Below are 27,118 nucleotides of genomic sequence, written 5' to 3'. Positions count from 1 at the left end.
AGTATGGGGGGAGGTGTGTTTAGGACTCAGTTGAGGGTGTTGTCATCTGTTCCCCCCAGTATATGCCACACCACTGCCTGATGGGCCCATGACTGAAACACTTATCCAGGCTTGCCGGTTCTGACTCCGGAAATTTTGAGAAATCTTGGAATTGAGCTTGGAGTGGGCCATGTGTGGGAAGGAAACGGAGATCAGTGGAGATGTGAAACCCTAGGGTCTTCTCTCTGAAGCTGCTATTTGTTCCAGGGGGACGGGACTGTGTGATCAGGTGTAATTCTCCGTGAATCCAAAACTCCATGTAGACAGTGACAATCCTCTGTGACTCATCTGTGGGGTACCCTGGAGTGTTGCTCACATCACAGTCCTATTATGGTTACACAGTTGCTCGGTTTTTCCTCCCAATGGGAGAGGGGGTCAAGGGGTGTGGCGGCATCGGTGGGTGGGGACTGGGTGTACCCTTTCTGTCCCTCAGTGGACTGACATCAGAAACCACTCTGTGACTGGTGGGTGTCACCAGGGTACTAGCTGTAAGTATGATCATTCATATGCTTTACCCACTGTGTGTGAAAATAAGCTTTCCTCACACTACTGACATATATATGGTTTTCCCCCTATGCCAATCGTATGATGGTAAGTAAGCTGATTATGGAGACGGAAGTTTTCCGACACTCGGCATTTATATGGTTCCTCCTGTGTGAATTCTTTGATGGGTACTAAGTTTTCCACTGTCACGGAAGCTTTTCCCACACTCCGGGCAGGAATATGGTTTCTCCCCTGTGTGAACTCTTTGATGGTAAGTAAGACCAGTATTCGAACTGAACCTTTTTCCACACTCCAGGCATTTATATGGTTTCTCCTCCATGTGAATTCTTTGATGGGAAGTAAGACTATCTCTCCGCCTGAAGTTTTTCCCACACTCCAGACATTTATATGGTTTCTCCCCTGTATGGATCATTTGATGGGAATAAAGTTTTGCATCATTACAGAAGCTTTTCCCACACTCCACACATTTACATAGGTCCTGCCCTGTGTGAATTCTTTGATGTCTAGTAAGATGGCCATTACAAATGAAACGTTTCCCACACTCCAGGCACTTATAAGGTTTCTCCCCTGTGTGAATTCTTTGATGGGAAGTAAGAATGTAATTCCGACTGAAGCTTTCCCCACACTCCAGGCATTCATATGGTTTCTCCCCGGTGTGAATCCTTTGATGGGAAGAAAGTTTTGCATTATTACTGAAGCTTTTCCCACACTCCAGACATTTATGTGGTTTCTCTGTGTGAATTCTTTGATGGTTAGTAAGAGTGCTATTACGACTGAAACTTTTCCCACACTGCAGGCACTTATAAGGTTTCTCCCCTGTGTGAACTCTTTGATGGTAAGTAAGACTCCCATTATCTCTGAAGCTTTTCCCACACTCCAGGCATGGATATGGTTTCTCCCCTGTGTGAATCCTTTGATGGAAAGTAAGACTCTTATTATGACTGAAGCTTTTCCCACACTCCAGGCATTGATATGGTTTCTCCCCTGTGTGAATCCTTTGATGGGAAGAAAGACTGTCATTCCAACTGAAGCTTTTCCCACACTCCAGGCATTGATATGGTTTCTCCCCTGTGTGAATCCTTTGATGGGAAGAAAGTTTTGCATTATTACTGAAGCTTTTCCCACACTCCAGACATTGATATGGTTTCTCCCCTGTGTGAATTTTATGATGGACAGTAAGTCTGCAATTATTTCTGAAGCTTTTCCCACATTCCAGGCATTGATATGGTTTCTCCCCCGTGTGAATCCTTTGATGGGAAGAAAGTTTTGCATTATTACTGAAGCTTTTCCCACACTCCAGACATTGATATGGTTTCTCCCCTGTGTGAATTTTATGATGGACAGTAAGTCTGCGATTATTTCTGAAGCTTTTCCCACACTCCGGGCATTGATATGGTTTCTCCCCTGTGTGAATCCTTTGATGGGAAGAAAGTTTTGCATTATTACAGAAGCTTTTCCCACACTCCAGACATTTATGTGGTTTCTCTGTGTGAATTCTTTGATGTCTACTAAGAGTGCCATTACGACTGAAACTTTTCCCACACTCCAGGCATGAATATGGTTTCTCCCCTGTGTGAATTCTTTGATGGACATTTAGGTATCCACTCTCCCTGTAGCTTTTCCCACACTCCATGCATTTATATGGTTTCTCCCCTGAGTGAATCCTTTGATGCACATTTAGGTATCCACTCTCCCTGTAGCTTTTCCCGCACTCCATGCATTTATATGGTTTCTCCCCTGAGTGAATCCTTTGATGGACAGTTAGGTATCCACTCTTCCTAAAGCTTTTCCCACACTCCAGGCATGTATATGGTTTCCCTCCACTGTGAATTATTTGATGGGAAGTAAGGTCTCCACTCCTACTGAAGCTTTTCCCACACTCTAGGCATTTATATGGTTCTTCCCTTGTGTGAATTCTTTGATGGGAAATTAGGTGTCCACTCCTTCCGAAGCTCTTCCCGCACTCCATGCATTTATATGGTTTCTCCCCTGTGTGAATTCTTTGATGGGAAATTAGGTGTCCACTCCTTCCGAAGCTCTTCTCGCACTCCATGCATTTATATGGTTTCTCCCCTGTATGAATTCTTTGATGGCGAATTAGGTTTCCACTCCTCCTGAAGCTCTTCCCACACTCCAGGCATGTGTATGGTTTCTCCCCAGTATGAATTAGTTGATGGATGGCAAGTTTTCCACTCAGTCGGAAGCTTTTCCCACACTCCAGGCATTTATATACTTTTTTTCTGGTACAGGTGTTTTGTTGAATTTTAATAACTGATTTTTCAGTAAAATTTCCTGTCCTTGCAATGCAATCACTCCTCTTGCCTCCTTGGTGTATTTTTTCCTGTAGAGAGTGGTCGCCCTGTAAAAGACTGGAATTATTCCTCCCTTTATGTGAATGTTTTCCCTCCTTCTTCCTCAGAGCATCATAATGTTCAACCTTCTCTTTCATGTCTGAATACATATCAGCTTTCTCCCTCAAGGGGTGATCTTTTCCTTTGCTCGCTGACTCCCAAACATCTCCTGCTGAAAGAAATGGGAACCTGGTGTCATGATATGACAGTTTCCACAAATATCTAATTCCAAATCCAGTAGCACCTTAGAAACCAACAAGAGTTTCTGGCTAGAAGCTTTCAAGAGTGAAGGCTCCTTTCATAGAATCATAGAGTTGGAAGGGACGACCAGGGTCATCTATTCCAACCCCCTGCACAATGCAGGAAATTCACAACTACCGCCCCCCACACATACACCCAATGACCCCTGCTCCATGCACAGAGGATGGCCAAGATGCCCTCCTTCTTATGAACTGTCTAAGGTCATAGAATCAGCATTGCTGACAGATGGCCATCCAGTCTCTGCTTAAAAACCTCTAGGGAAGGAGAGCTTATGTCAGTGAGGGCATCCAGTCGGGCCCCGGTTCTAACAAGATGGCTCCTCACTACAAAAAAATGGAGTCCAGACCAGTTCCGTTCCCCCCCCACACACTTCTAAGCCATCACACGCCCGGCATCTGCGTTTCTATGGGGAATCGCCCTGAGATTCACTGCTTTGATATCAGGGACCGAGGAACAATGCCTGAGAGCCTGGGAGATCGCCCAGCCATTTACGCATCAATTTCACATGTAGGTTTCTTAATGGGAGATCACCGGAGATCACTGTTCTTACTGTTACATTGTATCTGATCCGTTCAAGACAGCTCTGCTACACCATGTCCTTTTGTGTTCTGTTCCTAATGTAATCAATTCTATTGTATGTCCCTATAAATATGTCCGGTGTTCCCCCACATCTGTATCCAGGCCTTATGTTTGTATGGACCTTCTGAACCTATTGCTTTCTTAATAAAACTTTCAACTCGCTGCTACGTCTGGAGTGAAGTTCCCTATTAAAGAATCATAGAGGTACTGAAGTCTGACAGTTTACCACCTCAAGAGGAAACCTGTTCCACTGAGGAACCGCTCTGTTAGAAATTTCTTCCTAATGTCTAGATGGAAACTCTTTTATTTTCAACCCATTCATTCTGGTCCGACCATCTGGGGCAACAGAAAACAACTTGACACCCTCCTCTATATGACAGCCCTTCAAGTACTTGAAGATGGTTATTATGTCCTCTCTCAGTCTTCTCCTCTTCAGGTTAAACATACCCAGCTCCTTCAACCTTTCCTCACAGGACTTGGTCTCTAGACCCCTCACCATCTTTGCGGCTCTCCTCTGGACACGTTCCAGCGTGTCTACATCTTTCTGAAATTGTGGTGCCCAAAACTGAACACAATACTCTAGGTGAGGTCTAACCAGAGCAGAGTAAAGCGATACCATTGCTTCACGTGATCTGAAGTGATTTCATCATATACGAGTCAGAATGGAGATCTCTGAGTCCTTATATCAGTCGAGTTTCCCGCATTTGGGAAAATTGCAGGGGTCAGCCCACCCGCAGTGCAAGGGATGAGCCTCACCCTGGGAAAACCTCCTTCGTGATCAAGGTGTCTCCCCTGCCAGGTAAGTATGTGTCCTTATATCCTAGTCAGAAAGTGGGAAGGGTGCTGCAAAGAAAAAACTCAGGATGAAGAGGTACAGTGCACCTTGTAAGAAGATAGATTACAGCATAATAGAAATGCTTAGAAAATTAGCATTTAGCAGGAAATTAGCATTTGTAGTGCGACAAGAATATTAAAGTCATCAATGTTACATTGTAATATTTCCTTGAAGCTGCTTTGGATTAGGACTGCGACTCTCAGGTCAGCAAATGAATGATCTGGAAGATTAATATAATCTGCCACTGGCTTTCAAGTGGTAGTTATTGGATAAGGACTGCAACTCTCAGGTAAGCAAATGAATGATCTGGAAGATTAATATAATCTGCCACTGGCTTTCAAGTGGTCGTTTTTAATGTCAGATATATGTCCTTTTATTCTTTTGCATAGGAACTGACCTGTTTGTCTGTTTGCACAGAGCGGAAGGGCATTGCGGACTTTTGTTGACATATATATAACACTGAAAGAGGAACAAGTGAATGAACCTGAGATGATATGGCTGGTATTGTTAGATCCAGTGATTTTTTAAATTTTATTTCATTAGATTTATACCCCACTTTACAACAAAGACTGTTACCATATATGGAACGAGAAATGCCTGATGTTCAAGCTGGATTCAGAAGAGGAAGAGGCACTAGAGATCAGTGGAGCATACGAGAGAATTTCAGAAGAAAATCAGCTTGTGTTTCATAAATTACAGCAAAGCTTTTGACTGTGTGGATCATGAAAAGCTGTGGCTGGTTTTAAAGGAAATGGGAGTGCCACCACATCTGATCGTTTTGATGCGCAACCTGTATTCTGGACAAGAGGCCACGGTTAGGACAGAATATGGAGAAACAGAATGGTTTCTAATTGGCAAAGGTGTTAGACAAGGATGTATTTTATCCCCCTACCTCTTCTATCTGTAAGCAGAACATATCATTAGGAAAGCTGGATTAGATTTAGAGGAAGGTGGAGTGAAAATTGTGGAGAGGAACATTAACAATTTGAGGTATGCTGATGATACTACATTACTGGCAGAAAATAGCGAAGACTTGAAACGACTACTGCTGGAAGTTAAAAGAGAAAGTGCCAAAGCAGGACTGCAGCTGAACATCAAGAAGACAAAAGTAATGAATACAGAAGAATTACACAACTTTAAGGTTGACGATGAGGAAACTGAAATTGTTGAAGACTTTCTATTCCTTGGTTCCATCATCAACCAAAAGGGAGAGTGCAGCCAAGAAATCAGAAGGAGATTGAGACTGGGAAGGAGCTAGAAAAGATTCTGAAGTGTAAGGATGTGTCAATGGTAACCAAGTTCAGATTAATTCATGCCATCGTATTCCTTGTTACTATATATGGGTGTGAGAGCTGGACAATGAAGAAAGTTGATAGCAAGAAAGTACATTACTTTGAAATGTGGTGTTGGAGGAGAGTGTTACGGATATCCTGGACAGTGGGTTTTAGATCAAATCAAGCCTGAACTGACCCTGGAAGCCAAAATGACTAAACTGAGGCTGTCGTATTTAGGACATATTATGAGAAGACAAGAGTCACTGGAAAAGACAATCATGCTAGGTAAAGTTGAAGGCAGCAGGAAAAGGGGAAGACCCAACAAGAGATGGAATGATTCTATAAAGGAAGCCACGGCCCTCAATTTGCAAGATCTGAGCCAGGCTGTCAAAGATAGGACATTTTGGAGGACTGTGTGTGTTTGTGTGTGTATGTGTGTTAAGTGTCGTCAAGTCATTTCCGACTAATGGCGACCCTATGAATCAATGTCCTCCAAAATGTCCTGTCTTTGACAGCCTTGCTCAGATCTTGCGAATTGAGGGCCGTGGCTTCCTTTATAGAGTCTATCCATCTCTTGTTGGGTCTTCCTCTTTTCCTGCTGCCTTCAACTTTCCTTACTTGCTTCAACTTTCCTTACAAGCTGCCTTCAACTGAGAGCTGTATGTGACTACCAGTGGTGTTCTGTTGTTGTTTCGTTTAGGCCTATCTTGTAGCAGTTTATCCCTTGATATCATTCTGGCTTTGCTGATCTGTTTCCTTACATCAGGAGGGTACTGGAATCCCAAAAATATTTGTTGTAGATCTAGCAGGTGAGAACCTCTGTCTGAGGGATTGGAAGACACCTGTATCTGACAAAGGGAGCCCTGACCCTCAAAAGCATACATCTCAAAATTTAGTCTCTAAGGTGGTGCTGGACTGAAGTCTAGCTGTTCCATTGCAGACAAACATGGCTACCCTGTGAAACTATCCACAAATATCTATGTATTTTTGCTTTGTAAAAGCTGTGTTTGTACTCTGCTTAATGCTCAGGAGTTTAGCTCAAACGGTTTGTACAAGAACTGAGTTTGTAGACAGTTCTCCCACTCACCACCTCAATTCCTTTTCTTATCTGGGTAAATTTACAGGGGGTGAGTTTTGGAGAAGTTGTGGGGAGAACAAGGGCACTCTTTAAGAGAGGGACAGCCACTCATGCTTTAACACACATGGATTTGGCACAGAGGGTCTGAAGAGAGGAGCAGATGGAGAAGGAGGTAGTCTAATGAGAACAAGAAACAAAGTATGAAGTTCATTCTTAACATCACAGAAAACGGAATGAAGGGTGGTTCGGTAGGGGAGGGGTGGCAGAGCAGCGGTTGGGAGTGCAAGAGAGCTGACTGGCACCCCTCCACCACTGGTGCCTTAGGTAATCACTTAAGGCCACCTAATGGACAGGATGCCCCTGCATCCGCTGATTCTTTTGCCAAGTCTAGTTGCCAGGTTACAGACTGAAATTCTAATTCAAGGCAGATGGGGCAGCAGAGAGTAAACCCGCTTGTAAAAGGAAAGGTGCGGGAAAGAGCTAGCAAAGAAGTCAATCCCTCATTATGCTCTCGTAACTTAAGACCAGTATGAGCAGTGTTAGTCCCTCATTTTCCTTCTTTTTGCCATATTTTGCATGAGCACAGCGCAAAAAAAGTAGCCTGAACTTACATCAGGAACCAAATTAGCATCATGAACCAAATCCAAAGGCTTGGTATCTGGAAACGCTTTCAGTGTCTTGGTAGGGAGTCTGGTCCTGAGATGAACAAAGTCATGAATGCCAGCAGATCTGAGGGCCAGAAACAGGTAGTGTAATCAGATAGCAGTCTGAGGGTCAATATTGGGCTACTCTAGGTCTGGATCCAAAGTGTCAGTATCAAAAGGGAAGTTCAAATGTCAAGTCAAAGTCTGTTCCAAGGTCAAGGCCACAAGAGTTGCTGGAATGATCAGAGGACCAAGAGAACACAGGGTAGTAGTAACAAGTTGTTCCCACATCAGCCTGGATGCAAGCACCTACTTAAATAAGCCTAAGAAGAAACAGCTGTTGCTGGTTCCTCTGACTCAGCACTCTGCTGGAGAGAGCTCATTATTCTCATCGCTGTCAGCCAGTAGTGCTCTTCATAGTGCTTGTAACCTAGCACTCCTTCTATGCTCAAGTAGGAATGTTCTGCACCTTTGGCGGTGCTACTGTTGAACTCAGGTGAGTCCTGGGTGGTTGTAGACATGGGGGACATTCCACCATCTGTGTCTGATTAGCTTGCTGCTGTTCCTCTCTTCTACTGCGTAAAGGTCCTCTTCGTCTGAGGAAGCCTCAGCAGGCTGGCCCATGACAGACTAGATGGTATTAACTAATCTGTGGCCTGTGGTGATTATATGAACAGCCTTTCACAGGTACTGTGATTAGCTGAGAGACAAGGGAGAATTTGTATTCTGGCCTAATTGCTTAAGAAATCGCAGGCATTTCCTGCCTTGGGAGTTATAGGAAGGAGACATACAGGCTTTAACAAGGGGGGCAGCCATTCTTGTTTTTTTGGGGGGGATGTCTGGGGTAGCAATGTTATGACAAAGCAGTCAGAAGCAACCATCAACCAGCAGAGAAACATCGGTACTTGACTGGATGAAGTATGACCGGCTACCTGAAACAAGTAACTGGGATGATTTTAATCTGATTAACAAACCTGGATCTAATAAATCAAATTTGTCTCACTCTTTACACATCACAGAGGTAAGATAAGAGTGAGGAGATGAGATGCAGTTTTACATATTTTATTTTCCTATGCTCAGATCTTTTGGTCCATGGTGTTCAACTGTTGGTTTTTTGCACAAAAGGCCCTTGGCTGTTAATCAGAAGAGACAAATTCTGGATAGGGTTTAAAATATGCTGGGAAAGCCAGGATTAGTATACAGTTTACCCCGGACCCTTCCCAATCACAAGCAACACTGCTCTGGGCTGGAGTGGGGAGGTAAAGTGAGTTCATTGGACAGCTGTCTGGGGTTGCTTTGGATTGTGTCTCTGTGCTGAAGCACATCCTTTATTTTGCAGGCACAGTGTCTCTGCGTGAAGGCCTGTCCTGTCCAGCTAAAGGGAGCTCAGGAGAAACAGGGCTGTCAAACACCCTTGCCAGAGAGTGCCTCTCACAGAAGACAATACTTGGCTTGACTGTGCATAAGTGATCTGAGAATGGAGAAGAAGTCGCCGATTTTCATAGATTCAACGCCTACAGGCATCATTTCAGCCTTCACAGTTCATCCAAGGTCTTTGGAGGAGAAACTCTGTGCGGATAAATAAGGCCACAGAAATCCACCCACCCTTGGAAGGAAGCACAGGCAACACCCAGTCCCAGGACAGATATCTAAGCAGCTACCTGCCAGTCCCTCCTCTTCATCAGAGCTCAGGAGAAACAGCTCTTCCTCCTCTTCCAGCTGGGATATCAGGCCAGGTTTGACCATCTTGGTTCCTTTTTATCAGAAAAAAGCACACAATTAGGTGTGCTTTGTGCACATAGATTCAGTCATTCCAAACCAGATTAATTCTGTCCCTTCAAAAATATAGGTAACTAAGAGGGGTGGAGTACAGTACAGGGCCAAGAATCATCCATCTGGTACTGCAAGTTGTTTCCCTGCTCTGTGCTCAGGTCTGATTGAAATGCCAGCTGAGAACTAAGCAAGTGGCAGAGAAGCTAGCAAAGTTCCCTCCACAGCCACACCTCAGTCCTGGTGAGGCAACACCCAGACTGGAGGGGAGCCCCTCCTTACACCACCCCACCTTCTCCAGACCAGGCATCCCTTGGCACTGCTTCTGATGCCCTCTCATGTGGTCAGGGTTACAGTCACTCCCTGCAGCAAGGAGACAGCCCAGGGGGAAAAGATCCTCACCCAGAGACGCCACGTTCCCAAAATTCTCCAGCATGACTTCCTTGTACAGAACTCTTTGGGCTGGGTGCAGCAAGGCCCACTCCCCCTGGGTGAAATACACAGCCACCTCCTCAAAGGATACCCCGCCCTGCAAGAAGGAGGAGGAAGCATTTCTTTACATCATTGGAAAGTTGGCCCAGAGGGGAAAAGCAAAAAACAGAGATAATACATTTTTAGTGGAAGACCAGAAGAAAGGGAAAGACAGAAGAGCCCCACGGGGATGTCACATGTTCATGATTTTAATAATATGTATCCATGTTAATCTCTGTATTCTTATGTAGTTTGATCAGAACCATAACAAAAGCAGCAATATGGGGGAAAACAGTTATGTTGGAGTTCCTGGGAGAGGCCAGGAAAGAGGCAAGTCTAACACCCACTTTTGGTTTCTCCTCAGTTGGGGCCTGAGCAGAATGAGAAAAGGCTGAGACAGCTCTGTGAGTGAGTTAACACCGTTAAGCAGGGGTGGGGAAAGTCAGGCCCGGGGGCTCTTGAAGGCCCGCGAAATCATTTGGTCCGGCCCTTCGTGGGTCCTGGCAGATCTCTAGCGCAGAAAGATCTATGACTGGCGATCTGTCCCCTCCCGCGGACAGGAATAGCCTCTATTCAAGGTGGTTGTGAGTTTGCTTTGCTGAGAAAGGGAACCTTTTCCCCCCTTGCAGAAGAGTCGTTAGCTATGAAGCTGCTAGGACTGCCCAAGAAACTGTGTTAACCCTTTCCCACCCAGGCCGTGGAGAAATATATTCCCTCTGTACTACAATAGAGCTGGTGGCGGAAGTGGTGATAATGGAAGGGTTAAAGGAACAAGGCCAGAATGTGTGCGGGGGGGGGGGCAGTTCTTAGCCAGTGTGTCCTCATTTCATCCCTGCAGGCGGAGGTAGCAGGAGCCGGCTGTAGAATCCGCCCCCAACCATGCGGAGCAGGAGCAACTCCTGGTGCAAAACACCATCCTGTGCCACCAGGTGGGCGATTGTGCCAACGGTTGGATGTCTGCTTGCTTGCCTGTGCAGAGAGGTCATCTGGGGCAGCTGCCTGCTTGGGGATTGGTCGGCTAATTTGTTATAAATATCCAAATGTCCCTTGGCGGAAAAATTGTTCCCCACCCCTGCCGTAAAGTCTGAAAGTGTGCTCAGAGACTGAGAGCATTTTAATGTAAAGACAGAAATAACACACTTTGAAACAATACTGGTATAATTGCCTCAGGTGCACAAAGCTGTGTGTGCTGTGTGTGTGTCAAGTGCCATCTCAAGTCGCTTCCAACTCATGGCGACCCTATGAATTAATGACCTCCCAAAAGTCCTGTCGTTAACAGCCACATTCCCAAAATTCTCCTGCATGACATCCTTGATAATTTGTTAAAGCACACAGCTGAAGGGCACAAAATGTAAAATACGCACCTACTATCTTCCCAAGGCATCAGGCCATGAGGAAAGGGTGCATTTCTATACATTCAAGCTGAGCCAACCAAGCAGGGGTGGCTGCTCAGTTAGGACAAAAGGAGTCAGCAGGACAATGAAATAAATCTCTTTCAGAGAGTTTGCCCTGAGGTGGTTGTGTGGCTCAGTTCACTTCTTCGAGAGCTGAGTTCGTTGCAGCTTCCTAGAGTGACTACGAATCAGATAATTTTTCATAGGGACATTTGCCCCTCCCTCACAGCCCACCTTGGGGGTATTTTGGGGCCAGAAGGGCTGTCCTCAGGCATAGGGGGCTAGCAGCCTTGTGGGGAAGAGACCAGAAATAGCCATATGGTGAAGGACAATATAGTTTTCTGTGAGATATTCATGCTCCATGATTCTTTCAGGGGCTCTGCTTGATCTTCTCCGCACATGCCATCCTAGGCAGGGGGTGACCATTTTCTTAGCTCCCCAGGGGAAGCCCCAAATCTTCCAGTGCCAGAACCAAGGGAAAGGAACTCGATCCTCTGAGCCTTGCAACACAGAAGGAAGCCTCACTGCCATCCTCCACACACCTCCCCAGTGGACCCCGCCTTTCCCATGTACCTGAGCTAGCTTCATGGTGCCACTTTTCCCTTCACCACAAGGAGGAGATGGCAGAAAAGGCATCAAGGATGTCTTTCCACTGTTGCCTGTGAGGGAGAGAAAGGGCGGGAAAATCTTTTCTAGTATGCACATTTTCTGTTGAGCAGAGGTTGTCAACATCCCAATAGTGCCTGGAGATCTCCTATACTTACAATTGTTCTCTAGGTTTCGAAGGTCGGTTCCCTTGGCCGGGTGGAGGCTTCTTTGGAGGGTGAACGCTGTGGCATTATGCCCCGCTAAGCTCTACTGAAGGATCTGCAGTCGAAGCCCCCACCCCCCGCCAAATCCCCTCCCAAACATTTGTTGGAGTACTTAATCAGAGTCCCGACTGGCTGCTCCAGACAACAGGTAATCAACTGTTAATTGGAACATACAAATCCTGGCTAGGGTGGAAAATATGCTGAGAAAGTCTGGATTCCCTCTGCAAGGTGCTAGATTTTATATGGGCATATTGTATGCACCCGACCCTCCAGAATGGCTTACAACACTGCTGTGTGCTGAGGCGGCAAATTAATTCAGGTGAGAGCTGTCTGGGGTTCTTTTGGGTCACTTCTCTACAGTAAAAAAAAAGAGCTTTGCTTTCCATCGACCGCATCCCAAGATGGAGGCCTGGTATCTCTAGTCAAAGGGAACTTGGGAGAAACAGTGTTGGCAAACAGCCCTCCCTCTGAAAGCCTCTGCCTCCTAGAGTGGATCATACTTGGAAGACACAATCTGACTTGGAAGAAGGAAGTCGCCAATTTTCACAAAGATCCAAAAGCATTATTTCAGCTTTCACAACGCGTTCATCCTCTTTGGAGGAGAAGCAACTGTGGAAATGCGCCCGCTCATGCAGTCCCACGACAGGTCTGAACAACTACCTGACAATCCCTTTTCTTCTTCAGAGAACAGGAGAAAAGGCTCTTCCTCCTCTTCCAGCCAGGTTATGAGGTCAGGTTTAGCCATCTCAGGTCCTTTTTTATAAAAAAAACAAAAAACAAAATTATAACTCTTCTGTGAGCACATATATGTTCAACAATTCCCAGTGAGATCAACTGTCCTTTCCAAAACACACAACTAATAAGGTTGTTGACTGGCCAGATAACTACGGTCGAGTACATTACAGGGTCAACAACAACCCATCTGGCACTGGCAGTTCTGTGCCTACTGTATGGCCAGCTGTTCTTGAAATGCCAGCTGGGAACTAGGTAAAGTGGCAGAGGAGCCAGCAGAGTTCACTCCACAACCACCTCTCAGCCCAGGCAAGGTAAGGCCCAGATGGGAGGGAAGCCCGTCCTTACACTGCTCCATCTCCAGGCAAAGCATCACTTGGCGCTTCTTCTGACACCCTCTCATGTGGTCCAGACACAGGACTGCCAGGCAGGGGCCCCCTCTCTGCAAGCCCAGAACCCCTCCCACATCAGAGGAAGGATCATGGAGGGTGGCACAGATCAGCCATTAGGCCCAGGCCAGGACTGCCTGACCACGTCCTTCCTCTTAAGGGACTTCCTCCCAGCAAGAGGGAGACAGCCCAGGAGAAAAGGATCCTCACCCAGAGAGGCCACATTCCCAAAATTCTCCAGCATGACTTCCTTGTACAGGGCTCTTTGGGCTGGGTGCAGCAAGATCCACTCCCTCTTCGTAAAATACACAGCCACCTCTTTAAAGGACACCCCACCCTGGAGGAAGAAAAAGGAAGCATTTCTTTACATCACTGGAAAAATGGTCCATGGGAAGAAAAGCCAAGAAGCAAGAGAAAGGAAATTACTACTGGAAGAGGAGCACAAAGTAGTGTGGCCAACTCCCACTTGGGAAATGTGTGTGTGTTAAGTGCCGTCAAGTCGCTTCCGACTCATGGCGACCCTATGAATGAAAGTCCTCCAAAATGTCCTATCTTTGACAGCCTTGCTCAGATCTTGCAAATTGAAGGCTGTGGCTTCCTTTATTGAGTCAATCCATCTCTTGTTGGGTCTTCATCTTTTCCTGCTGCCCTCAACTTTTCCTATCTTGACGATCTTTTCCAGTGACTTTTGTCGTCTCATGACGTGACCAAAATACGATAGCCTCAGTTTAGTCATTTTAGCTTCTAGGGTCAGTTCAGGCTTGATTTGATCTATAACCCACTGATTTGTTTTTTTGGCAGTCCACGGAATCCGTAACACTCTCCTCCAACACCACATTTCAAAGGAATCTATTTTCTTCCTATCAGCTTTTTTCACTGTCCAGCTTTCACACCCATACATAGTAATAGGGAATACGATGGCATGAATTAATCTAGTCTTGGTGGCCAGAGTCACATCCTTACACTCCAAAATCTTTTCTAGCTCCTTCATGGCTGCCTTTCCCAGTCTCAATCTCCTTCTAATTTCTTGGCTGCAGTCTCCCTTTTGGTTGATGGTGGAGCCAACGAATAGAAAGTCTTGAACAATTTCAATTTCCTCATTGTCAACCTTAAAGCTGTGTAATTCTCCTGTAGTCATTACTTTTGTTTTCTTGATGTTCAGCTGTAGTCCTGGTTTGGCACTTTCTCTTTTAACTTTCAGCAGTAGTTGTTTCAAATCTTCACTATTTTCTGCCAATAATGTAGTGTCATCAGCATATCTCAACTATTAATGTTCCTCCCTCCAATTTTCACTCCACCTTCATCTAAATCTAATCCAGCTTTCCTAATTATATGTTCTGCATATAGATTGAAGAGATAGGGAGACTTGGGAAATACCTAGAGATTTTTGAGGTGGATCCGGGGGAGGGTGGGGTTTAGGAGGGGAGAGAGAGCTCAAGAGGCTATAATGCCATAGATTCCTCTCTCCAAAGCAGCCATTTTCGCCAGGGAAACTGATCTTGGTTGTCTGGAGATCAACCGTAATAGTGGGAGTTGTCCAGGTACCACCTGGAGGTTGGCAACCCTACCACAAAGAGAAGGAGAGAAGAGTCCTGGGGGGACATTTGGCCCCCCAACACACACACACTCCCAGCCCTCATGGCCATATTGGACCCAGAGGGGCTATTTTCATAGCCAGGGGGGCTAGCAGCCTTGCGGGGAAGAGGCCAGAGATGTCCATATTCATGGGTCAATACTGTTCCATAGGCTCTGCCTGGGCTTCTGTACACACACCATCCTAGTTGGGGGGGGCCACTTTCCTGCCTCCCCAGTGGGCAGACTTGACTTTGTGCTGTGCCAGAACACAGGGCCACAAGCCTGATGCTCTGAGTCTTGCAACCGAGAAGGAGGCATCCCTGCCCTCCACTGTATGTCTCCCCAGTGATTCTTCCACACTTCACGCCTCCCTTACCTGAGCTTGCTGCATAGTGCTTCTTTTCCTTTCATCAGAAACAGGAGAAAGAGGAGGAGGCATCAAGGGTATCTTTTCTCTGCTGCCTAGGAGGAAGAGAAAGAATGAGAGGAGGAAACCAGGAGTCAGCAGCTGCGGGGAGGAGAAAAATATAGAGAAACAGCATCGTTTCCAATTGGCAAAGGTATTAGACAAGGATGCATTTTGCTTCTCTGTCTCTTCAGTCCATATGCAGAACATATTACAAGGACAGATGGATTAGATTTAGATAAATGGGGATTGAAAATTGGTGGAAGGAACATTAAGAATTTGAGATATGTAGATGATACCACTTTACTGGCAGAAAAGAGTGAAGACTTGAAACAACTACTGAAGACGGTTAAAACACAAAGTGCCAAAGCAGGATTACACTGGAACATTGAGAAGACAAAAGTAATGACAGTCGGGGAATTATCCAATTTTAAGATTGACCATGAAGAAATGGAAATTGTTCCAAGATTTTCTATTCATTGGCTTCATCGTTAACCAAAAAGGAGACTACAGCCAAGAAATCTGAAGGAGCCTGAACCTGGGAAGGGCTGCCATGAAGGAGCTAGAAAATATCCATGAATGTAAGAGTCTGTTGCTGGCAACCAAGATCAGGTTAGCATTCCTTATTACTATGTATGGGTGTGAAAGAAAGCTGACCATGAAGAAAGCTGATGGGAAGAAAGTAGATTTCTTTGAAAAGTGGTGATGGAGGAGAGTTTATGGATATTACAGAGAAATGAGTAGCTAGTTGTGATCATTTAAAGAATATTAGATTGTCCACTTCTATATTAATCTACTCAGCCTGGAGTTGAGCTAAAAAAAATTGTTTTCATCTGGGCATCTTTGATATTATGTTTTAACTATCATGTTTTTCTCTTCCTTCCTCTCTCTCCCCAAGTCCCCCCCCCAATATTTTTATTTACTTTCTAGCCTTCAAACAAATATTACCGTGACTTCTCCCCTCCCTTTAATTTCTTTCAATCTGTCATTATGGGAATTGGTCCGTATACACCTATATAATTAAGTGGATGGGAATGGGTGGTGCTGTAGAGAACTCTGGCATCTTACCATGAAGCAAAAAAAAAAATTGGTCCTTGTTTAATTTGCTTTTTAAAGTTTGTTTTCTCCCCCCCTTCTCTACATGATACTTTTCGGTGATTAGAGAATTGGGCATTGTAGATCTGATATATTATTTTTAAGTGCTATGTATTTATATATTAGTTGAATGAAATGTTTAATACGGTCCCAGACCAACAATAAAAAACTTTTACATAATAAAAATAGTATACCTCAATACATGTATATGTGTGTATATATATATATAAGTTTTCCATAGACCAGATCTGGAAGAAACTCCTACCCCCTCTGCCTCTCCGCAGGCTTGCCCCCTCCCCTGTCCAAATCCTAAAGTAGGTCCCTTTCCTATTCCTGCCTCTAATCAGATTTTTATCAGGCGGCTCTTCTTTGGCTCTGCACAAAGCGTCTCTCTCTAATGCGGACTCTCTCTCTCGCCCACCCCTCCCTTCTCTCTGCTTTGGGAATTGTATTGCAAACCCCCCCCCCCCAATATCTCCCCCCTCCAAAGCCCCTTTGCGCTTCCCAGATCCCTCCTAGCCATTCAAGCAGCAGACTCTGAAATTCAGAGGTGAAGGGAACTGGGATCCTCTTGGCCCAGGTTGTGGCCAGAGGCACCCCCCCCCCAATGCTATTTGTAAAGAGAGCCCTATGATTTGGGGGTGGGGGCAGCAAGAAATGGCTGGAAAGTTTCCTCCAAAAGGAGGTGGAAAGTTTCCTCCAAGACGCTCCCTTGCTGCGCCTTGGGTGACTCATCCCAGACCCAAGAAGAGACACAGTCCGGGTTCCCCACCCAAAGCCCCTCTTCTTCCCAGCCCCCTTAGACCTCCCTGCAGCACCCCCGGCTCTGCCCCATCCGTCCCTCTCCCTCTCCTTCGCCGACGTGCCTCTAGGCAGCCTGCAGCCCCGTCCAGCCTCCCAAGGCGCAGCTGGGTCCGGACGCGGCGCTGCACAAAGGGGCCACCAGGCTCCTCCTGGGGCAGGATGGGGCGGGGAGAAGGTGTGGGGGAGAGGTCTTTTCCACCCCCCCTGCTCCGCCTCCCCTCTTTTCTCTTAGTTTCAGGTCTTGCATTGCAGCCCCCAGCCCCTATTTCCCCTCCTCCGCCCCATATTCCCCATTTGCTCACCAGCTTCCCTCCCAGCCCTTCAAGCAGAAGCCCGGGAAAATGCGAGGCGTCTGCAGCCAGGCGAGAGTATTAAACCCACCTCCCACCCCCCATTTGCCTCTCTAGGACTGACTCCCCCTGGCTCTCTCAATGTAACCCTAGAGAGCCTTTCAAGGGACTCAGCGCACAAAATGCAAACCCTGCATCTCAGGAAAAGGTGTTACCCAGCAGCAAATAAACATCTCCCACAGCCAAGGGTCGGGCTATACTGTGCCTATTTTAATGGGATGACCTAAAGTTAGAGTTGATTCGTAAACACTCGCTAGACACCCCTGGACATTGGTAAGCAGCAGTTATTAAGAGCTGCCTTTGAATCTGTCTCTGGCATGTTTATGGAACAGATATTAATTATGAGATTAATTCTGAACCTCTACTCTGGCAACTCATTATATGTCAAATGAAACAACTTGGGCTCCTTATCTAGTCAAATCCCTGTCCACACAGGAGTACGGCAGGGCTGTGTTCTTGCACCCCATCTCTTTAATTTATACCTCCATGATTTTGTACTGGGGCTGCAGGATACCCCTGTCCATGTGCTGTCATCCAGTTCCTGTATTATTCTATGCTGATGTCCTGGTCTTGCTCTCTAGAATACAGATCTGCTAAAGTGAGCTATAAAGCCCTTTACAACTTATCACAGCAATAGACATGTGCTTGGTACAGCCAGAGTCCCTCAGTGGCTGTTGCTAGGAAACCACAGATTCCAGGCTTGGTTCTGCCAGTAAAAGTCGCTAGGTTTGGGGAACTCCTGGAGATTTGGCTGTGGAGTCTGAGGAGGGCAGGGTTTGGGGAGAGAAGAGGCTTCAGCAGGGTATAATGCCACAGAGTCCACCCTCCAAAGGGTGAGTTTATCATTTCACCACCTGTGCTCACACTAATGAAGACCTTTGCTTCTGGGTTGTGGAACAAGTATCAGCTGCGACTTCTCAACCACAGAGACTTTTAAAGAGGAGGGAAACATTTTGAATCTACACTCTGGGAACTCTTGCACCAAAGGGTTTGAATGGGGAAATTGATTGGCTTTGTCTGCAATGATTTTTGGTTTTCGGTATTAACTCAGCATTTCATGGGTGCATTGGTGTTTTTTTAAAAAAAAACTTTTCCAGCTAAAGAGCATAGTAGCCTTTCTCTCACTTTGCCCCACATTTTCTCTCTCTCTCTAGCCTCTCTTCTAATTAGGAAAAGTCATAGCAGATTATATCATACAGGCTCTATTTAAGGAAGGCTGTGATCACCTTTTAGTACTATCTCTTTTGGGTTGACAATGAGGAGCACACTCTGTAATGCCAGCCCGGTTTGGTATGTATATTATAAGGAAATATAGAAGTTTGGGTAATATGCAATTGCTTAGATTAATTTAATAGCTACATTTGATTTTTTTAACAGAAAAAAATATTGTACCTACACACCCTGGATGTATGCTTATACATTCCTAAATATATTTTTTCATGAAATGTTTTTATTTTCCATTTACTTACAACCCAAAACAAAACCATACAAACATGTCAAACATTACAATACAGGAAAAAGTAAAAAAAAGGTAAAGGTTCCCTGTGCAAGCATCGGGTCATTCCTGACCCATGGGGTGACGTCACATCCCGACATTTACTAAGCATACTTTTTTTATGGGGTGGTTTGCCAGTGCCTTCCCCAGTCATCTTCCCTTTACCCCCAGCAAGCTGGGTATTCATTATAACGACCTCGGAAGGATGTAAGACTGAGTCAACCGTGAGCGGGCTACTGTCGGGATCAAACTCAGGTCGTGAGCAGAGCTTGGACTGCAGTACTGCAGCTTACCATTCTGCGCCACTGGGCTCCTATGTATAATACAGTACATAACAATAACCTTCCCTATTCTAACATATAACAAAACAACACTATTCCGGGTGTCATTTTTACTACATTCTGTCTTCCTCTTACTTTCAATTAATAAAAAAATAACTTCATTTTATTATTTTTACTAGTGAATTGCTTATTAGTCTATTCAAACATTCTTCTTGTATTCTAGATAATGCATACTATTATAACCAACTTTAACTATTGTTTATTCATCTTGAATACTATATATTCCAGTTAATAAAAGACAAAGAACTTAATTGAATTCCCTAGATTCTAGTCTTCATCTACCAGATACATTGATAAGATTAATTATATTACTCAGCAACGTATCTTACAGATTTAAAAAGCAGTTTAAGACACATATTCATGATACAATTTCCAGCTTTTCTTAAATACGTCCATGGGTCTTTTGTTCACATCTTTATGTACATTCCTAAATATAGCGTGGCAACACCAAACTGGCTTGTAAGTAAAAAAAACGGCATTTTTGACAGGAAAATGAAAGATTTTAGAGTATCTCGTTTACTTTTACCATGGATCTATGAATAGTCTACGGGGGGAAAGCATAATGATCTTCGGCAGGAAATTTGTTTCGCTTTACTGAAGAAAATTGTGTGCATAATTTTAGTACCTTTACGCAGCACAGATCTGTGAACTATGAATTTCAATGGTGGATTGCTAGAACAGGTATGCTATTTCTTTGAGCTACCATCCCTGCCCTCCCGAGCGGTTCAGCTTTATGTGCCCTTTTGACACATGGGCACCCTTCCCTAAAGTGTTTAGGACTCAGTTGAGGGTGTTGTCATCCGTTCCCCCCAGTATATGCCATACCACTGCCTGATGGGCCCATGACTGAAACACTCATCCAGGCTTGCCAGTTCTGACTCCGGAAATTCTGAGAAATCTTGGAATTGAGCTTGGAGTGGGCTCTGTGTGGGAAGGAAAAGGAGATCAGTGGAGATGTGAAACCCTAGGGTCTTCTCTCTGAAGCTGCTATTTGTTCCAGGGGGACAGGTCTGTGTGGTCTGGAGATAAGGTGTAATCCTCAGGGAATCCAAAGCTCTGTGTAGACAGTGACAATCCTCTGTGACTCATCTGTGGGGTACCCTGGAGTGTTGCTAACATCACAGTCCTATTATGGTTACACAGTTGCTCGGGTTTTTCCTCCAATGGGAGAGGGGGTCAAGGGGTGTGGCGGCATCGGTGGGTGGGGACTGGCTGTACCCTTTCTGTCCCTCAGTAGACTGACACCAGAAACTACTCTGTGACTGGTGGGTGTCACCAGGGTACTAGCTATAAGTAAGATCATTCATATGCTTTACCCACTGTGTGTGGAAATAAGCTTTCCTCACACTACTGACATTTATATGGCTTTACCCCTATGCAAATCGTATAATGGTAAGTAAGCTGATTACAAAGATGGAAGCTTTTTTGACACTCGACATCTATATGGTTCCTCCTGTGTGAATTCTTTGATGGGTACTAAGTTGTCCACTGTCACGGAAGCTTTTCCCACACTCTAGGCATGTATATGGTTTCTCTCCTGTGTGAATCCTTTGATGGGAAGAAAGTTTTACATTACTACTTAAGCTTTTCCCACACTCCAGGCAGGTATATGGTTTCTCCCCTGTGTGAACTCTTTGATGGTAAGTAAGACCATTATTCGAACTGAACCTTTTCCCACACTCCAGGCATTTATATGGTTTCTCCTCCATGTGAATTCTTTGATGGGAAGTAAGACTATCTCTCCGCCTGAAGTTTTTCCCACACTCCAGACATTTATATGGTTTCTCCCCTGTATGGATCATTTGATGGGAAGAAAGTCTTGCATCATTACAGAAGCTTTTCCCACACTCCACACATTTACATAGTTCCTGCCCTCTGTGAATTCTTCGATGGGTAGAAAGTTTTCCACTCTGAGAGAAGCTTTTCCCACAATCTAAGCATTCATATGGTTTCTCCCCTGTGTGAATCCTTTGATGGGAAGAAAGTTTTGAATTTTCACTGAAGCTTTTCCCACACTCGAGACATTTATATGGTTTCTCCCCTGTGTGAATCCTTTGATGGGAAGAAAGTTTTGAATTTTCACTGAAGCTTTTCCCACACTCCAGACATTTATATGGTTTCTCCCCTGTGTGAATCCATTGATGGATACTAAGGCTGTTATTACGACTGAAACTTTTCCCACACTCCAGGCACTTATAAGGTTTCTCCCCTGTGTGAATCCTTTGATGGATAGTAAGACTGCGATTATAACTGTAACTTTTCCCACACTCCAGGCATGTAAATGGTTTCTCCCCTGTGTGAATCCTTTGATGGGAAGTAAGACTGTAATTACGACTGAAACTTTTCCCACACTCCAGGCACTTATAAGGTTTCTCCCCTGTGTGAATCCTTTGATGGATAGTAAGACTGCGATTATAACTGTAACTTTTCCCACACTCCAGGCATTTATATGGTTTCTCCCCTGTGTGAATCCTTTGATGGGAAGAAAGATACCCATTATCACTGAAGCTTTTCCCACACTCCAGGCATTGATATGGTTTCTCCCCTGTGTGAATTCTTTGATGTACAGTAAGTCTGCGATTATTTCTGAAGCTTTTCCCACACTCCAGGCATTTATATGGTTTTCCCCCTGAGTGAATTCTTTGATGGAAAGTAAGACTCCCATTATGACTGAAGCTTTTCCCACACTCCAGGCATTGATATGGTTTCTCCCCTGTGTGAATCCTTTGATGGGAAGTAAGACTCCTATTGTGACTGAAGCTTTTCCCACACTCCAGGCACTGATATGGTTTCTCCCCTGTGTGAATCCTTTGATGGGAAGAAAGTTTTGCTTTATTACTGAAGCTTTTCCCACACTCCAGGCACTGATATGGTTTCTCCCCTGTGTGAATTCTTTGATGGACAGTAAGTCTGCGATTATTTCTGAAGCTTTTCCCACACTCCAGGCATTTATATGGTTTTTCCCCTGAGTGAATCCTTTGATGGGAAGTAAGACTCCCATTATGACTGAAGCTTTTCCCACACTCCAGGCATTGATATGGTTTCTCCCCTGTGTGAATCCTTTGATGGGAAGAAAGACTGTCATTCCGACTGAAGCTTTTCCCACACTCCAGGCATTGATATGGTTTCTCCCCTGTGTGAATCCTTTGATGGGAAGAAAGACTGTCATTCCGACTGAAGCTTTTCCCACACTCCAGGCACTTAGGAGGTTTCTTCCCTGTGTGAATCCTTTGATGGGAAGTAAAATTCCCAATATGACTGAAGCTTTTCCCACACTCCAGGCACTTATAAGATTTCTCCCCTGTGTGCAACCTTTGATGGGAAGTAAGATGCCCATTATAACGGAAGCTTTTCCCACACTCCAGGCACTTATAAGGTTTCTCCCCTGTGTGAATCCTTTGATGGGAAGTAAGACTTCCATTATGACTGAAGCTTTTCCCACACTCCAGGCACTGATATGGTTTCTTCTCTGTGTGAATACTTTGGTAGGAAGAAAGTTTTCCATGCTTTGCGAAGCTCTTCCCACACTCCAAGCATGGATATGGATTCTCCTCCCTGTTAATTCTTTGACTGAAGCTTTTCCCACACTCCAGACATTTATACGGTTTCTCCCCTGTATGGATCGTTTGATGGGAAGAAAGTCTTGCATTATTTCTGAAGCTTTTCCCACACTCCAGGCATTTATATGGTTTCTCCCTTGTGTGAATTCTTTGATGGGAAGTAAGACTGTCATTCCGACTGAAACTTTTCCCACACAGAACGCATTTATATGGTTTCTCCCCTGTGTGAATTCTTTGATGGATGGCAAGTTTTCCACTCAGTCGGAAGCTTTTCCCACACTCCAGGCATTTATATACTTTTTTTCTGGTACAGGTGTTTTGTTGAATTTTAACAACTGATTTTTCAGTAAAATTTCCTGTCCTTGCAATGCGCTCACTCCTCTTGCCTCTTTGGTATATTTTTTCCTGTAGAGAGTGGTCGCCCTGTAAAAGACTGGAATTATTCCTCCCTTTATGTGAATGTTTTCCCTCCTTCTTCCTCAGAGCATCATAATGTTCAACCTTCTCTTTCATGTCTGAATACATATCAGCTTTCTCCCTCAAGGGATGATCTTTTCCTTTGCTTGCTGACTCCCAAACATCTCCTGCTGAAAGAAATGGGAACCTGGTGTCATGATATGACAGTTTCCACAAATACCTAATTTCAAATCCAGTAGCACCTTAGAAACCAACAAGAGTTTCTGGCTAGAAGCTTTCAAGAGTGAAGGCTCCTTTCATAGAATCATAGAGTTGGAAGGGACCACCAGGGTCATCAAGTCCAACCCCCTGCACAATGCAGGAAATTCACAAGTATCTCCCCCCCCACACACACACCCAATGACCCCTATTCCATGCCCAGAAGATGGCCAAGATGCCCTCCCTCTTATGAACTGTCTAAGGTCATAGAATCAGCATTGCTGACAGATGGCCATCCAGTCTCTGCTTAAAAACCTCCAGGGAAGGAGAGCTTACCACTTCCAGAGGAAGCCTGTTCCACTGAGGAACCACTCTGTTAGAAATATCTTCCTAATGTCTAGAGGGAAACTCTTTTGATTTAATTTCAACCCATTCGTTCTGGTCCGATCATCTGGGACAACAGAACACAACTCAGCACCCTCCTCTAAATGACAGCCCTTCAAGTACAGACTTGGTCTCCAGATCCCTCACCATCTTTGTTGCTCTCCTCTGTACACGTTCCAGCTTGTCTACATCTTTCTGAAATTGTGGTGCCCAAAACTGAACACAATACTCTAGGTGAGGTCTAACCAGAGCGGAGTAAAGTGATACCATCACTTCGCGTGGTCTGAAGTGATTTCATCTTATACGAGTCAGAATGGAGATCTCTGTGTCCTTTTATCCTAGTCCGACAGTGGGAAGGGTGAAGCAAAGAAGAAACTGAGGATGCAGAGGTACAGTGCACCTTGTAAGAAGATAGATTACAGCGTAACAGAAATGCTTAGAAAATTAGCATTTAGCAGAAAATTAGCATTTGTAGTGCGACAAGGATATTAAAGTCATCAATCTTACATTGTAATCTCTCCTTGAAGCTGCATTGGATAAGGACTGCGACTCTCAGGTCAGCAAATGAATGATCTGGAAGATTAATATAATCTGCCACTGCCTTTCAAGTGGTCGTTTTTAATGTCAGATTTATGTCCATTTAATCTTTTGCTTAGGGACTGACCTGTTTGTCTGATGTACAGAGCAGAAGGGCATTGCAGACTTTTGTTGACATATATATAACACTGAAAGAGGAACAAGTGAATGAACCTGAAATGGTATGGCTGGTGTTGTTAGACCCAGTGCTTTTTAAAATTTTAAAATTTTATTTCATCAGATTCATACCCCACTCTACAACAAAGACTGTTACCATATATGGAACAAGAAATGCCTGATGTTCAAGCTGGATTCAGAAGAGGAAGAGGCACTAGAGATCAGTGGAGCATACGAGAGAATTTCAGAAGACTATCAGCTTGTGTTTCATAAATTACAGCAAAGCTTTTGACTGTGTGGATCATGAAAAGCTGTGGCTGGTTTTAAAGGAAATGGGAGTGCCACCACATCTGATCGTTTTGATGAGCAACCTGTATTCTGGACAAGAGGCCACGGTTAGGACAGAATATGGAGAAACAGAATGGTTTCCAATTGGCAAAGGTGCTAGACAAGTATGTATTTATCCCCCTACCTCTTCAATCTGTAAGCAGAACATATCGTTAGAAAAGCTGGATTAGATTTAGAGGAAGGTGGAGTGAAAATTGTGGAGAGGAACATTAACAATGAGATATGCTGATGATACTACATTACTGGCAGAAAATAGCAAAAACTTGAAATGACTACTGCTGGAAGTTAAAAGAGAAAGTGCCAATGCAGGACTGCAGCTGAACATCAAGAAAAAGGTAATGAAAACAGGAGAATTACACAACTTTCAGCTTGACGATGAGGAAATTGAAATTGTTGAAGACTTTCTATTCCTTGGTTCCATCATCAACCAAAAGGGAGAGTGCAGTCAAGAAATCGGAAGGAGATTGAGACTGGGAAGGGCAGCCATGAAGGAGCTAGAAAAGATTCTGAAGTGTAGGCATGTGTCACTGGCAACCAAGATCAAGTTAATTCATGCCATCGTATTCCCTATTACTATGTATGGGTGTGGGAGCTGGACAATGAAGAAAGTGGATAGGAAGAAAGTAGATTACTTTGAAATGTGGTGTTGGAGGAGAGTGTTACAGATACCCTGGACGGCCAAAAAAACAAATCAGTGGGTTTTAGATCAAATCAAGCCTGAACTGACCCTAGAAGCCAAAATGACTAAACTGAGGCTGTTGTACTTAGAGGACATATTATGAGAAGACAAAAGTCACTGGAAAAGACAATCATGCTAGGTAAAGCTGAAGGCAGCAGGAAAAGAGGAAGCCCCAACAAGTGATGGATTGACTCTATAAAGGAAGCCACGGCCCTCACTTTGCAAGATCTGTGCCAGGCAGTCAAAAACAGGACATTTTGGAGGACACTGTGTGTGTGTGTGTGTGTGTGTGTGTGTGTGTGTGTCATTTCCAACTAGAGGCAACCTTATGAATCAGTTTCCTCCAGATCTTGCAAATTGAGGGCCGTGGCTTCCTTTATAGAGTCTATCCATCTCTTGTTCGGTCTTCCTGTTTTCCTGCTGCCTTCAACTTTCCTTACAAGCTGCCTTCAACTTTCCCACTTGCCTTCAACTTTCCTTACATCAGGTGGGTACTGGAATCACAAAAATATTTGTTGTAGATCCAACAGATGAGAATCTCTGTCTGAGGGACTGGAAGAGACCTGTATCTGACAAAGGGAGCCTTGACTCTCAAAAGCGTACACCTCAAAAATGTCGTTGGTCTCTAAGGTGCTGCTGGACTGAAATCTAGCTGTTCCACTGCAGACGAACATGGCTACCCTCTAAAACTATCCACAAATATCTATGTATTTTTGCTTTGTAACAGCTGTGTTTGTACTCTGCTTAATGCTCAGGAGTTTAGCTCAAACAGTTTGTAGAAGAACTGCATTTGTAGACAGTTCTCCCACTCACCACTAGGAGTGGGGAGGTAAAATGAGTTCATAGGACAGCTGTCTGGGGTTGCTTTGGATCGTGTCTCTGTGCTGAAGCACATCCTTTATTTTGCAGGCACAATGTCTCTGCGTGAAGGCCTGTCCTGTCCAGCTAAAGGGAGCTCAGGAGAAACAGGGCTGTCAAACACCCTTGCCAGAGAATGCCTCACAGAGAAGACAATACTTGGATTGACTGTGCATAAGTGATCTGAGAATGGAGAAGAAGTCGCCGATTTTCATAGATTCAACACCTACAGGCATCATTTCAGCCTTCACAGTTCATCCAAGGTCTTTGGAGGAGAAACTCTAACTGTGAGGATAAATAAGGCCACAGAAATCCACCCACCCTTGGAACGAAGCACAGGCAACACCCAGTCCCAGGACAGATATCTAAGCAGCTACCTGCAAGTCCCTCCTCTTCATCAGAGCTCAGGAGAAACAGCTCTTCCTCCTCTTCCAGCTGGGATATCAGGCCAGGTTTCACCATCTTGGTTCCTTTTTATCAGAAAAAAGCACACAATTAGGTGTGCTTGTGCACATAGATTCAGTCATTCCTAACCAGATTAATTCTGTCCCTTCAAAAATACAGGTAACTAAGAGGGGTGGAGTACAGTACTGGGCCAAGAATCATCCATCTGGCACTGCAAGTTCTTTCCCTGCTCTGTGCTCTGTGCTCTCCCTGCTCTGTCTGATTGAAATGCCAGCTGAGAACTAAGCAAGTGGTAGAGAAGCTAGCAAAGTTCCCTCCACAGCCACATCTCAGTCCTGGCGAGGCAAGGCCTAGACTGGAGGGGAGCCCCTCCTTAC

The 27,118-nt window shown here is 44.8% G+C and overlaps 2 protein-coding genes and 1 pseudogene across 2 annotated transcripts; all 3 read right to left on the bottom strand.

The window, feature by feature from the left end:
- Positions 1-676: 676 nt before the first annotated feature.
- On the bottom strand, positions 677-15,147 carry LOC130482793 (zinc finger protein 665-like). The gene is made up of 7 exons (XM_056855688.1): positions 15,085-15,147; positions 13,344-13,470; positions 12,673-12,765; positions 11,774-11,859; positions 9,738-9,864; positions 9,227-9,319; positions 677-2,775 (listed from the first exon to the last, which is right to left on the bottom strand). The coding sequence occupies exons 1-7, from the start codon at positions 15,145-15,147 to the stop codon at positions 677-679; spliced, it is 2,688 nt and encodes an 895-aa protein (XP_056711666.1).
- On the bottom strand, positions 4,411-4,541 carry LOC130493611 (U1 spliceosomal RNA; annotated as a pseudogene).
- A 1,930-nt stretch (positions 15,148-17,077) lies between the features above and the next one.
- On the bottom strand, positions 17,078-26,798 carry LOC130482704 (zinc finger protein 501-like). The gene is made up of 4 exons (XM_056855568.1): positions 26,714-26,798; positions 22,512-22,668; positions 20,868-21,755; positions 17,078-17,162 (listed from the first exon to the last, which is right to left on the bottom strand). Exons 1-4 carry the CDS (start codon positions 26,796-26,798, stop codon positions 17,078-17,080), a joined length of 1,215 nt encoding a protein of 404 aa, XP_056711546.1.
- Positions 26,799-27,118: the final 320 nt, after the last annotated feature.

This window comes from Euleptes europaea, chromosome 1, assembly GCF_029931775.1.
Source record: "Euleptes europaea isolate rEulEur1 chromosome 1, rEulEur1.hap1, whole genome shotgun sequence".
Lineage (NCBI taxonomy): Eukaryota > Metazoa > Chordata > Lepidosauria > Squamata > Sphaerodactylidae > Euleptes > Euleptes europaea.
The sequence above is the reverse complement of the archived record's forward strand: the minus strand, read 5'-3'. Positions and strand labels throughout refer to the sequence as shown.

Excerpts from the sequence above, each read along its gene's own strand:
- LOC130482793 (XM_056855688.1), bottom strand. The coding sequence starts at position 15,147 with ATGCCTCCTCCTCTTTCTCCTGTTTCTGATGAAAGGAAAAGAAGCACT. Across the intron at positions 12,766-13,343 it reads TGGGAATGTGGCCTCTCTGG|GACCTGAGATGGCTAAACCT; the intron begins GTGAGGATCCTT and ends TTTATAAAAAAG. Across the intron at positions 9,865-11,773 it reads GCACCATGAAGCTAGCTCAG|GGCGGGGTATCCTTTGAGGA; the intron begins GTACATGGGAAA and ends TCCTTCTTGCAG.
- LOC130482704 (XM_056855568.1), bottom strand. The coding sequence starts at position 26,798 with ATGGTGAAACCTGGCCTGATATCCCAGCTGGAAGAGGAGGAAGAGCTG. Across the intron at positions 21,756-22,511 it reads CATCTTACTTCCCATCAAAG|AATTCACACAGGGGAGAAAC; the intron begins GTTGCACACAGG and ends TGTACATCAAAG. Across the intron at positions 17,163-20,867 it reads TGCCTGGAGTGTGGGAAAAG|GAGGAGCCTGGTGGCCCCTT; the intron begins GTTCAGTTCGAA and ends ATCCTGCCCCAG.